Genomic DNA, 13,079 nt, shown 5'->3' on the forward strand with positions numbered 1-13,079 from the left:
TAGAACCTATAAAAGTTTCCTCTGGGTCTTCTGTAGTTTCCTACGTTATTATTGGCTACTTGAAAATCGCTAAACCAATCAAAGAAAACTATATATTTTTGGCCAATCACAGAAGACAACGGTAACGTTTCCCAAAAACCCATGCGAATCCTTCCGTATAAATACAGCCTGCACCCTAGTTTCGGTCTCCTTCTTCTCTCAAGAGTCTGGTGTAAGGTAATGTCTTATGTTTGTCTTCGACTTAATACTGTAGTTGAACGTGTTCGAGTCAACGACAACTGTTAGAGTTTTTTATTTTTTAGAGCGTATGTCGTTAGTGTTAGTTTTTGGTTTGCTTAATTGTTTTATTGTGTACTGATCTTGTAGCTAACTCGTTTTATGCTAGTCAGTCGACGTATTTAATTGACCACGTGTCGTCGTTTTGGATTGTAGATGTAACTAGTTACTACCATTGCAAATATGTAGTAAGTTACCACATGTGGATTACCTCTTATTGTTAAAAATGTGTCATTTTGACTAGCTAATGTCATAATCACGTGTGGGTAATTCTTGTCCGCCTGAACGTGACTGCGGAATGATCTGGAAAACTAGGGCACCCATGTTCATATGATGAAATAAGTGTTGGTAGGGACATCTGAATTATACTGAGGAAATGCCAACCATTCTGACTGCATGGAATTCAACTTAGTTGCCCTAGACTAGTCGTGTCCCGTGTTTATTGGTATGTTTTGTCAACTTGTCTTAACACCTTGTCTTATCATTCAGGATCCTTTTGCGGGGTTCGAAGCCTACAATCGGTAAGGGCATTTTTGCAGTCAGAATGACTAGTTACAGTAACTTGATGAAAGCGGATGTTTATCATTGGACGAGTTATTTCCAAGGAAGTCTGTGTTGGGGCCTAACTTGAATGTTATATCCTTTTGGTACTACCTACTTTTCGGTGACTGTTCTGTCTTGTTTTTGTAGTATTGATGAGAACTAAAGCCCCCATGATGTCAAGCATGCAGAATAAGGTATGTTGGTAAATATCGGATCATACCGAACACCAGCAGTAATCACAGAACGTGGAATTGTGCCCCTGATGACTCCATTTGCTACTCTTGACATGTCAGGATGACGAATCTGCAACCACCAATTGCATGTTCTGAGGTTCAGTAATTGACATGACTCACTGGTATAAAAACGCCTTGATAGCTTTTTTGATCTTCTGTTTTTGCAATTTCAGTTGCAGATCCTGGTTGTACTATCTGGGTAGGTATACTTAATATTGTACAACTGTCATATTGCACGCTGTAAATGATGATTGTTAAAAAAACAATGGGAATCTCTCTGAAAAAGAATGAAAGAAATGTTTTTACTGACACAGTGTACTGCAGTGCTTTTAGGCTTTCATCTCTAAACCTGAATAATAAAAAATGTTTTGCCTGCAGGCTGTCTACATGAGCCATGAGCCCCAGAACCTGTTGTCAATGTAAGCCACCCTATCTACTTGACGAACACGCCTACTATACATGATATAATGATGACCGCATAGTTCAGCAGAATAACCATGAAGAACAATCAGCATTGTCTTTCGCTCCTATCTGATGTGTCAACTTAGGGTGTTCACCCATCTGTCCCATCACTGCTCAAAGATTCTAATGTATTCTATGTATTTTCCTCCAGAAGACTGGAAAGGACTGGTGGTACAAATGTCTGGAAAGGACTGGTGGTACAAATGTCGCATCTACAAAGGTACTTTTTTTAAATATAAATAATACTGCATTAACACTGATACCATGATGACCACATAGTTCAGCTGACAATTGATGATGAATATTCAGCATTGTCTTTCGCTCCTATCTGATGTATCTTTAATAAATAAAAAATTGTTTCACTGCATTGAATACCAAGTCTAACTAGCTCGCTCTACAGGACTCCTTCCAGGTCCTGAGGACTTGGTACAGGTGGATCTTACGTGGCATTGCTGTATGGCTGAATAGGTAAGCCACAATGGCCTACTCTTCTTTGAAAGACAGTGCAATCTGAAAGGATGACTTCTAATCAGGTCTCTGATCTTGATGACAATGTTACACACTCTGATTACGATTGTTGTTAATGTGGCTTTTAGGAAACGTAGATTGCTTTGATTTAATCCTTTGTCTTTTCAGACAAGACTAGAACCTGGATGCAGTGCTGATGTTTGACGGTTGATCTAGGTGAGCACTAAATGTACTAAAGAATGTGACTTAAGATGCAATTTGAAAGGATGACATTGAATCAGGTCTCTGATCTTGTTGAGGACATAATATTGTTACACACTCTGATCTATATTGCATGTAACGAAACCTTCCAGATGGCAATGGGAGACACTTTATAATTATTTGCATGTATTTGCAGGAAGGAAGGCATGTCTGATGGCCGGTGGAGTTGTCTCAAATGTTAGTATGTATTACTTTTGCTTAGTCCACTTGACTCTTTCTGTGATGTTTACAAATGTCTGACCTGAATTGTTATGTGGACATAATTTTAACTGAGGAACCGTGATGTTTGTGGCTTAATACTGTGTCTTGTGACATTTCTAATGCTCTAATCATCCTAGGTGACATCACAATTGCATGCCATCTGTGGGTGTATGGAACATGGTGAGCATAGACAATAATAACTGTTACATTTTCTCAACCTGTGATGAAAACATTCTGCCAAATGACTTCTGTGATTATTACCATACCGTTCCATTTTATTTCTGAGGTTAAATATTTCTGGCTTTGGTTTGTGTTGGCTTTTTGTGGTCCTTAGTTCTCTTTTGTGTCCCTAGGTATGGTTAGACCTCGACGACATGTTGGGATTACCACAGTTCATGGATGTGGTCTTGTAATTCTGTCATGCAAGTCATTGTTTGATCTGAGTATTTCAATAAAATATTTTTCCAAATCCCTTTGTCTCTACCTGGTTAGTCCAAGTGGTGAATGATTTGTTTATTTTTAGTGTACTTCATATACGTCTATTGGATTCTCAAATGTGATTTCCGCATGTTATCGTGTGTATTGAGTAAGACTGACCTGTAGTGAGGCTAGTCCTTACTTTGAAGATTGCGTTTTAACCTGCATCAATGTATTAATGGCTGGTGGATCGTTCAGGCCTAGCATGCGTGGCTAAACCGGGTAATTCCTCGTGACGCGTCTGTCACGGGATGTGACGTCGCAAAATGAGGACTATTTCCTGTGTTTCCTTTGAGATGAAACTGGAGGAATGGGCTCTGCTTGCTTCGTAGGCCGGTGTAAGGGTTTGACAACCTCACAAGTACGGAAGCGCTGATGTTTTTCTACGCGTTATTGCCCTTATTTTGGGCTGTTGCTAAGGCACATCTCTTTCAATTTGAAATTATTTCAAATGCATCTACCTATTATTTCAATTATGTTTATTGTAACATATGGGAGGGCGAGTGTCAACCGAATCAAGATGATGCAACTCAACAAGGTACTGTAGTTTTCTTCTGGAAGGTGCGTTCTGCAGAACTATGAATATAGAGTCCGCTCCGGCAATACTAGTGTAGTCAAATATCCGCCGCACCAGAGCGATGTAGTCAGTCCTGTTCATACGATCAGTTCTGTAGGTTGAGACGCGTATTTCTGTAAAAGACTGACACTGAATAGCCAACGTATTCTAAAACCGATTGGATGTCAAATTATGAATCAATTTAAATTGTCGGTAGCACTGTTTAGGTAAATTCGATGGATTGTAACCACTACCTTATTAAAACTGACGCTATTTCAACGGTACACCTTTCAGTACCTACTAAGAACCCGTGGGCAGGATTCCCTCAAGATTACATGAGTTTGCTGTCTCAGTGGTATTGCAGCCTGGGGCAGTGCTGTGAGTCAGGGGATTGTCGGATAACAAATAATATTACAGGTATGAATTCATTGTACAAATATATCAGTCTGTTCATCAGCTTTGTATTTTTTGTGCTGTCTTGCTACTTTTGTCCGGAATTTGCTTATTTCACCCCCAGGTCTGGCTAATGATCTACAGTTTAAGCTTCATGGGCAGCACATTGCCCAGTCTGTAGTTCTAAAGGCTGTGCAAGGCTTCGTCAATGACCCTGATTCCAATAAGCCATTGACACTGTCCTTCCATGGGTGGTCTGGAACGGGCAAGAACTTTGTAGCCCGGATTGTAGCTGACAACTTGTACCGGGACGGAGTAAAGAGCGAATGTGTGCGTCTGTTCATTGCCCCATTCCACTTCCCCCATGCCAGACTGGTTGACACGTACAAGGTAAGCGTAGATGGCAAGGATATAACTAATCTTTGCCAGAAACGTGTAGAAAATAATTTCATGTTGGAAATTTGGGATAATATATTTTGAAATACCTTGTTTTGCGTCGCACTGTCAACATCCATTAGGCTAAGGCTATGCTAGCTGAATATTTGGTTTATAAAACGAAATTTAAACATAGATATAGCCTATATATTTCCAAGTCACTATTCGAATAGAAATTCGCAGTACTCACCAGCTAGGTAACTATTGCAAACTCTGCTCATTTACATTGTAGTCGTTTAGCAGATTCTTATCCGCAGCGATTATAGTAGCATACGTTTAAGAGAGATAGGTGAAACAACCATTCAACTTGGTAGAAAGTACATTCTAATCAATGAATTAGTTGATCGGCAAAAGAAAGTGCTCTAAAACCAATTAAAATATAACAAAAAGGAAAGTTATTCTATAGCTGAACCCACTTAGTGTTCAGCTGTAAAACTACAACAGACCACAGAGGTGGTGGTAGTGGAACTTTTTTAAGTACTCTAGGACAGTGGTTCCCAACCAGGGGTACTAGGACCCCTGGGGGTACTTGGCCTTTCCATAGGGGGTACTTGAAAACACTCATGACACCATAGACTTACTAGTGAAATGAACATGAGGGGTTACTTCAGGGGTACTCCAAGCAGTGCGAATTCTTTTTGTGGGTACAGTAACTGAAAAAGGTTGGGAGCCACTGCTCTAGGAAAAGGTTTTCAGATGTTTTCTGAGGATAGGCAGAGATTCTCTATCCTAGCCTCCAAGGGAAGGTGGTTGCAACATTAAGTTAGAGAAGTTTTGTTAAATTGCATAATGATGCATACTATTACTGATTCAACAAATACTGACGCCGTTGATTACACATTTTAAGAAGTAAAAAAAAAAAAGTTAATCCAAACTCAGCACATTGTTTCAAATTGTTGGTCTATAAAACAATGTCAGTACAGGGAATGTCTTTATTTATATCTCTAGAATACATCAAACACCAGGTGAGAGGGGCTAGGTTGTGATATTTTTTTGCTCACTTCCAGGGCCAGCTCAGAGAAGCTATTCGGGACATGGTGCTGCGTTGTCCACAGACACTTTTCATCTTTGATGAGGCTGAGAAACTGCACCCAGGCCTTATAGATGCCATTAAGCCCTATATGGACCATTATGATAACGTGGATGGGGTCAGCTACAGGAGGGCTGTCTTCTTATTCCTCAGGTTCGCAATTCATTTAATGTACATTTCTGTAAGATCTCCTCATGTAAAGAAACATAGAGGAAGTTGACCCATTTTGATATAAGGCCTTGTGGGTTGTTCCCTCAAAAATATATTTTATTTTGTTACAGGGGAAAAAGCTGTTTTTCAGATTGTATGGCTTCTGCAATGTATTATGAAATTGTCTATGCATGTTAAACTTGCCAAAGTACTCCAAATAAACTCTTATTAGATAAGAATAGTATGTAATTTTGGTAATGCTGCACTCATGTTTGTTTAATATCTTTGGCAAGGGATAACTTTCAAAAGTAATCATAAAAAAATTGAAAAAAATAAAAACTTGCTTTCAACTAGTAGCAGAGAGTTAAGGTCATATGTAAAATCCAGTGAACATTCCCCTTTAGCTATTCAAGTCATGGGTAAAGGTATCAGAGGTTCTCCCTAACCAAGATATGCTGTAATATTTGTCCATAGTAATATTGGTGGGGCAACCATCAATGATGTGGCGTTGGACTTCTGGCACTCAGGGCAGAACCGAGAGGACATTGGGATGGAGGATTTGGAACATCGTCTACGAGCTGAAGCTATGGAGTCTGAAGGTACCAGAAGTGGATGTACAGTTACTCACACTCATTTTCATTAATATAAATGGTTGCTTGATAAGTAAGGTTTTCAGAAGTTACATTTTAGTTGTATATGAAATCTTCTTTTTCTTTATCTTAACAGTGTGAACTAATGCCATTTAAAGGTGCCGTTTTGTAAGATTTCCTTCATACAAAAGCAGAAAAATGCTTATTATAAATGGTATTAGGGAAGGATGTTATGTGAAATGGAATACTTTACAGTTTTTTTTTTACTTCCCACAAAATGTCAAATGGTACAACCACTATATATACCGCTATTTTTTATTATATTTAGGTGGGTTAAGCTGTAGAAGAACAGGAGTGGGTTCAGTGGTAGAAGAACAGGAAGGCCTAGCGGCACAGTCAGTGCTCAAAGCTAGACGGTGGTGTTACTCTTTAAGATACAAAAAAATCCCCTTAAAATTGAGTTATATTTATATAAAAACTTTAACTCAATCCAGTTACTGCAAACGCATCATTCTTTTAACATATTTTTTAGTTGTTGAACTGGCTATTTCATGCATTTGCCCATTTGGTTGTAGCCACAGACACATAGGACTTGAAAGAACTTACATTTGTGGCCCAAATATAGTAGGTTTTAAAAAATTGTTGCACCGTGAATGATTTGTGAACATACTGTACATGGGAGTTGCAGTTACCTATTGTCAACACGTTAATTGAAGCAAAAACGTTTTCACTGGCAATAATGAATATGCCTTTCTCATCGACACTATACTGTGAACACAACGCATAGTTTGCTGACACATCAGAATTTCCTTAAAATGTTTTCAATTACAGGACCTTTAAGTTCCACGTATTGCCATGCAAACACCTGAATTCTTGATTTAACAGTCTGTCTGCTTTCCAGGGGGCTTCGCACAGAGTGAGCTAATGTCAGGCCACCTTATTGACTTCTTTGTGCCCTTCTTGCCACTGGAGTACCGTCATGTCAAGCTCTGTGCACGTGATGCCTATTCAGCGCGGGGTCTTGAACCAGATGAGGAAACCCTGGATGAAGTAGCAAAGGCTATGCTGTATGTTCCGAAGGAGGAGAGGTTATTCTCTTCCCAAGGCTGCAAATCCATACCACAGAGGATCAATTTCTTTCTCCCCTAAAAAGACTAATACAGTCCAGAAAACAGTGTTTTAGCAAAAATGGTCTTGCTGACATATTGAACATTGTTACAATGGCGCATGTTGATCAGACATGGTGTGTTTGTCACACTACACTGCCAAGAAAGGAAGTATATGACATCTGGCTCTAGTAACATTCTGTCCTTCTATTATAAAAAATTTTCATTTCATCCTGCTAATTATGCACTGATTTTAAGTCAAGCTCAGGTGAACTCTGTAGTGTTAGTGCATGAACGTCTTTATTTCTTATCACTGAGGATATGTTACAACTAGCAGATGGCACTTTGAATCCCAAAGCAATATTGTATATTACAATACACTAGATACAAGATAATTGCTCCTTTTTATACCAATTGAATATTATTTCTAGATTGGCACATAGATTGCTTATTTTACAGGTTGACTAAACATTCCCAGGCTACAGTGAGATATTAGATTCCAGTTGCCATGGTGCCTTTATGGCAGCCTAGGCTTTTATTGATTTTTCTTGAATAACTTTTCGTTTTTGAGTTGCTGAACATCTTATATTTTTTCCCTTTCATCTGTAAATATTGAACAGAAATTGTACTTTTCTGCAATCAACTCAGTGGAGCTAGTTGATTTTCTTTTGAATATTTGTATTAAAAACCTGCACTGAGCTTTCACCTATTATCTGGAGATCTACAAAGGACTGAAATGAAGGACATTCAGATCTACTCTGGAGTGTTTTTTTTAAGTTTTGGGAGAACTGAACCGTTGTGATTGTGATCAGCTTGGGGAGCGACTTCTTTGACTTGGATTCCTTCAGGTTGGGACCGGACATCGAAGAGGACAGGGTGTAAGTGGAGGGCGGGTCGACGGCTTTGGAGAAGTCACAGTCGGATGGCAGAGATGGCGGGGTGCTGGGGGACCAAGAGCTGGATGGGCTGTGCTGCCTGCCTCTGGAGGACCTGCTCGTCTTCCTCGTTGAACACATTTGTGCACACTCTGCTCGGGCCTTGTTCCTCTTGATGATCACGCTGGCTACTGTGGATCTTCAGATCTGTCTTTATCGTAGTTCTTTTATTTTATTTTGCTTTTTCATGTGCTTTGTGATTATATTCTATAATGAAAAGCGCTGTTGAAGTTGAATAAATTATTTTATTTCCTATCTGCTGAATAACTATAACTGAGGTTTGAAATAATTATGTGCAATAATACAGCTTACGTTGTTAAAACACTTGAACTAAATAGCCTGTGAATTCCAAATGATTAACAACCTTTTGAAGATGTGAGTGTAATATGTATTGTAACCCTACAATTGTTTTCATCCTGAAGTATTGACTGTTGCATTTAATTGATATAAGTTGCAAGTCCAAGAATGCTTTTTTTGTCGAATGGAATGTGTTAACTTGCACAAAATAGCTCATTGTCATGTCAGCAAGTCTGTACTTTGTGTTATGATATTCAAGTCTTCTCTCAATGTTTAAATTGTATGTAGCTTTATTCACTGTAAAAACTGAATTCTGAATATTCTGCCTATGATGTTGCTTATAATACTGTGCCCTTCTTATTTTTTGCTATTTAATTTCCATTTTCCTTATATTATTGAGTGTTAAACTAAGGTATGTAAGTGGCAGTGGTGTAGGGACACTCAGAATAGGCAAATACAAGTTATTTTCTGAAAATTAAAAAACTTGTTTTTAAATATTGATTATTCAGTTTATTTACTGTCAAATGTTAAAATATGCAATCATAATCAATGTATTTTCACCTCCAGTGGTTGACTTAAAGACCAACTTGCATCATGAATACGGTCTTTTATAAACAGACAATGAGTGCTCCTTAAGTGGATTATCACTTACATGGATAAATTGCTGACTGTGAATAGAGAGGGATTTTGCTTACTGCTACCCTCATAGTCAGCCTTTAAAATCACCTATGGATTTACCACCTAATAATGTTGCAGTTTGCTACTTTTGCAGCTAACACATTTTTTAAAACTATTTTGTGCTGAATGTGTAATTTTCTATTTGTATGTGCACAATCTATATGTAGACTCACTATCATACATTAGTTGGCTATTAAATTATATATATATTTTTGGAATTGTATCAAAAGACCCGGACTGAATTCCCAGAAGCCCAGACCTTACAACACTACTGAACCATGACTTGATTATCCAAGAATGTCAACATTATTTACAGATTTATAGTTAACAAGGCACTGTGTAGAATCCTATCTCTAAACAAAAACATGACTTCTCTCTTTGTCTGTCCTTAGCAAATGAGACCGGTATAGTATTAATTACAAACCCGATTCCAAAAAAGTTGGGACACGGTACAATTGTGAATAAAAACAGAAAGCAATGATGTGGAAGTTTCAAATTTCAGTATTTTATTCAGAATACAACATAGATGACATATCAAATGTTTAAACTGAGAAAATGTATCACTTTAAGGGAAAAATAAGTTGATTTTAAATTTCATGGCATCAACACATCTCAAAAAAGTTGGGACAAGGCCATGTTTACCACTGTGTGGCATCCCCTCTTCTTTTTATAACAGACTGCAAATGTCTGGGGACTGAGGAGACAAGTTGTTCAAGTTAATGAATAGGAATGTTGTCCCATTCTTGTCTAATACAGGCTTCTAGTTGCTTAACTGTCTTAGGTCTTCTTTGTCGCACCTTCCTCTTTATGATGCGCCAAATATTTTCTATGGGTGAAAGATCTGGACTGCAGGCTGGCTATTTCAGTAACCTTCTTCTATGCAGCCATGACATTGTAATTGATGCAGTATGTGGTCTGGGATTGTCATGTTGGAAAATGCAAGGTTTTCCCTGAAAGAGACAACGTCTGGATGGGAGCATATGTTGTTCTAGAACTTGGATATAACTGTCAGCATTGATGGTACCTTTCCAGATGTGTAGGCTGTCCATGCCACACGCACTCATGCAACCCCATACCATCAGAGATGCAGGCTTCTGAACTGAGTGCTGATAACAACTTGGGTTGTCCTTTCTTTACTCCGGATGACATGGCATCCCAGTTTTCCAAAATGAACTTACAATTTTGATTAGTCTGACCACAGAACACTTTTCCACTTTGCCACAGTCCATTTTAAATGATCCTTGGCCCAGAGAAAACGCCTGTGCTTCTGGATCCTGTTTAGATACAGCTTCTTTTTTGACCTATAGAGTTTTAGCCGGCAACGGCGAATGGCACGGTGGATTGTGTTCACCGACAATGTTTTCTGAAAGTATTCCTGAGCCCATGCTGTGATTTCCATTACAGTATCATTCCTGTATGTGATGCAGTGCCGTCTGAGGGCCCGAAGATCACGGGCATCCAGTATGGTTTTCCGGCCTTGACCCTTACGCACAGAGTTAATAAGTTGCAAATTGGTCCTCCAGCTGTTATATTTATGTAGCCCTCATGAAATTAGCCAATATTTGGCAAGTGAGACAAAATGTCTCACTTTCAACATTTGATATGTTATCTATATTCTATTGTGAATTAAATATAAGTTTATGAGATTTGTAAATTATTCCATTCCTTTTTTACTCACAATTTGTACAGTGTCCCAACTTTCTTGGAATCGGGTTTGTAGTCTAGACTAGGAAGGATAGTACTGTGTCTAAAGCAAGTATAATAAGATTACAAGTTAAAACAAGCTGATAGACGGACTAGCGAGAGGGTTTAATGAGGAAAAAGTAAATCACTGATTAATTCTGTAAACAAATATTATTTGTTATATTAACCTAAAACATTATTTACAGATATCTACAGGCCATTTTTGCTTGTTTTTATGCTAGTAGTAGGGGAGAGTGGGATAAGTTGAGCCAAGTTTTACTTAAGTTCTCACATAGACAAGCGGACAAGAGACAGAAATAAAACCTATACATCTACCCTAATTTCAGGATGTCCCCTGTCAGGTGAAATGACACCAATTAAGGGCTTTGAAAATATGACCACCAGGGTAAGGGAACGGTTGATCTATCTGGGGTTAAATTCATCAATCCTGTTTTTTTAATTAAAACCTGGACACAATTTCAAAAGACTTAATAATGCATTCTCCTTTTCCAAACAGTTGGCTTAATTTCTTAAAAGTAACATTTAGCAATATAAAGACAACCAAATAGTTTCAGTGTTTATAGGAGGTGAAACAATTTACAATATTTCAGTTCAATCAGGGTAATTATCCCATCTCCAATCCAAGGGACAGTGCAGAGGATAGAAAATCTCCTAATAAACTACCGTAAAAATTCACATATTATATATTTCTGTATAACTGCAGATTTTAAGTCATATTTAAATTATTTTGAAGAAAAAGTAAAAACAATCTCTAGTTTATTTTGTAATATTCAAACATTGTTATGAGGACAAATTTGAATACAAAACAGTCCTATTACATTACAAAAGGAATAATCGGGTTAAATTGGACTGATCCACTAAAACAATTTCCTTTTTGGCCTAGGCTATTGGTAGTATTCAATAAGCTACTTTGCCCAAGATCTAAATGTTGTCTATTACCAGGTTAACACCCCTTACAACCCTGTTTCCAAAAAAGTTGGGACACTGTGTAAAATGTAAATATAAACAGAATGCAAAGATGGGCAAATCATTTAAACCCTGTGTTCAAACTGAAAAATATGATTGTTCCTTGAAAGATATATGCCCACTTTGAACTTGATGCCAGCAACATGTTTCACAAAACTGTGACGGGGCAATAAAAGAAACAAAAATGAACCTGGTGGAACATTGCATAGCTAATCTGGTTAATTGGCAATAGGTCGGTAACATGATTGGGTATAAAAAGAAAATCCCAGGGAGGATAAGTCTTTCAGAAGTAAAGATGGGGAGCGGTGCACCACTCTGTGAAAGACGGGCAAATTGTGCAAAGGTTTAAGAAAAACTTTTCTCAACGTAAAATTGCAGTTTGGGAATCTTATAATCTACAGTACATAATATTATAAAAGAATTCTGAGAATCCGGAGAAATCTCTGTATACAAGGGACAAAGCGGAAACCAATTTTGGATGGCCATGATCTTTGGGACCGTCAGGCGGGACTGCATAAAAACTGACGATTCTGTAGTGGAAATCATTGCATGGGCTCAGGAACACTTCCGAAAAACATTGTCCGTGAACGCAGTTTGTTGCTGCATTCACAAATGCAAGTTAAAACTCTACCATGCAAAGAAGAACTACATATTTACAAGATCCAGAAACACAGCCGCCTTCTCTGGGCACAAGTTAATTTAGGATGGACTAGGCAAAGTGGAAAACTGTCCTGTGTTATGAAAATCAAAATTTGAAATTATTTTTGGGAATCATGGACACGGCGTCGTCCGGGCAAAAAAGGAAAGGGACCATCTGGCTTATTATCAGTACACAGTTCAAAAACCAGACAACGTCTTTTCTTATTTCAGAAATGCCCACGTCTCTGCTTATTTCAGCAAGGCATTGCCAAACCACATTCTGCAAGTATTACAACAGCATGGCTCTGTAGTAAAAGAGTCCGGGTGCTAAACTGTCCTGCCTGCGTTCCACACCTGTCACCCATTGAAAACATTTGGCGAATTATGAAATTAAAAATACAACGTAGGAGACACCGAACAGGAAGACATTTCTCTTTCGAAACTAGAGCAGCTGGTCTCCTCAATTCCCAAATGCTTACAGAGTGTTGTTAAACGAAGAGGAGATGCAACAGAGTAATAAACATACCCCTATCCCAAAAAATGTGTGTTCCTGGTATTAAATTCAAAATGGACATATAATTCTCCAAAACCGATAACATTTCTCTGGTTTAGCATTTGATATGTTGTCTTTGTGCTCTTTCCAATTAAATATAGGGATTAAATGATTTGCACATCATTG

At 38.2% G+C, this 13,079-nt stretch overlaps 1 protein-coding gene, 1 long non-coding RNA gene and 6 other non-coding genes across 11 annotated transcripts; all 8 read left to right on the forward strand.

Moving 5' to 3' along the window:
- The first annotated feature begins 148 nt into the window (after positions 1-148).
- LOC105026370 lies at positions 149-2,916 on the forward strand. Of its 3 annotated transcripts, none has more exons than XR_829189.3 (11): positions 149-216; positions 766-797; positions 967-1,013; positions 1,226-1,251; positions 1,431-1,471; positions 1,666-1,734; positions 1,915-1,982; positions 2,151-2,198; positions 2,380-2,424; positions 2,582-2,624; positions 2,798-2,916. It is a non-coding gene; the product is annotated as an uncharacterized LOC105026370 (long non-coding RNA). The 3 variants fall into 3 exon arrangements; XR_002197057.2 differs by having other exon boundaries at positions 1,669-1,734; positions 2,380-2,420; XR_829188.3 differs by having other exon boundaries at positions 150-216; positions 2,380-2,420.
- On the forward strand, positions 596-677 carry LOC114839679. The gene has a single exon (XR_003782067.1). It is a non-coding gene; the product is annotated as a small nucleolar RNA SNORD74 (small nucleolar RNA).
- LOC114839674 lies at positions 1,289-1,368 on the forward strand. The gene has a single exon (XR_003782062.1). It is a non-coding gene; the product is annotated as a small nucleolar RNA SNORD79 (small nucleolar RNA).
- LOC114839681 lies at positions 1,512-1,595 on the forward strand. The gene has a single exon (XR_003782069.1). It is a non-coding gene; the product is annotated as a small nucleolar RNA snR60/Z15/Z230/Z193/J17 (small nucleolar RNA).
- Positions 1,771-1,854, forward strand: LOC114839680. The gene has a single exon (XR_003782068.1). It is a non-coding gene; the product is annotated as a small nucleolar RNA snR60/Z15/Z230/Z193/J17 (small nucleolar RNA).
- Positions 2,461-2,520, forward strand: LOC114839684. The gene has a single exon (XR_003782072.2). It is a non-coding gene; the product is annotated as a small nucleolar RNA SNORD78 (small nucleolar RNA).
- LOC114839678 lies at positions 2,660-2,733 on the forward strand. The gene has a single exon (XR_003782066.1). It is a non-coding gene; the product is annotated as a small nucleolar RNA SNORD47 (small nucleolar RNA).
- A 275-nt stretch (positions 2,917-3,191) lies between the features above and the next one.
- On the forward strand, positions 3,192-8,908 carry tor3a (torsin family 3, member A). Of its 2 annotated transcripts, none has more exons than XM_010897781.4 (6): positions 3,192-3,459; positions 3,772-3,894; positions 3,995-4,260; positions 5,313-5,488; positions 5,960-6,084; positions 6,977-8,908. In XM_010897781.4, the coding sequence occupies exons 1-6, from the start codon at positions 3,297-3,299 to the stop codon at positions 7,222-7,224; spliced, it is 1,101 nt and encodes a 366-aa protein (XP_010896083.1). In that variant the 5' UTR covers positions 3,192-3,296; the 3' UTR covers positions 7,225-8,908. The 2 variants fall into 2 exon arrangements, with proteins under 2 accessions (XP_010896083.1, XP_034149775.1); XM_034293884.1 differs by having other exon boundaries at positions 3,376-3,482.
- Positions 8,909-13,079: the final 4,171 nt, after the last annotated feature.

The sequence above is a fragment of the Esox lucius genome, chromosome 8 (assembly GCF_011004845.1).
Source record: "Esox lucius isolate fEsoLuc1 chromosome 8, fEsoLuc1.pri, whole genome shotgun sequence".
Taxonomy (NCBI): domain Eukaryota; kingdom Metazoa; phylum Chordata; class Actinopteri; order Esociformes; family Esocidae; genus Esox; species Esox lucius.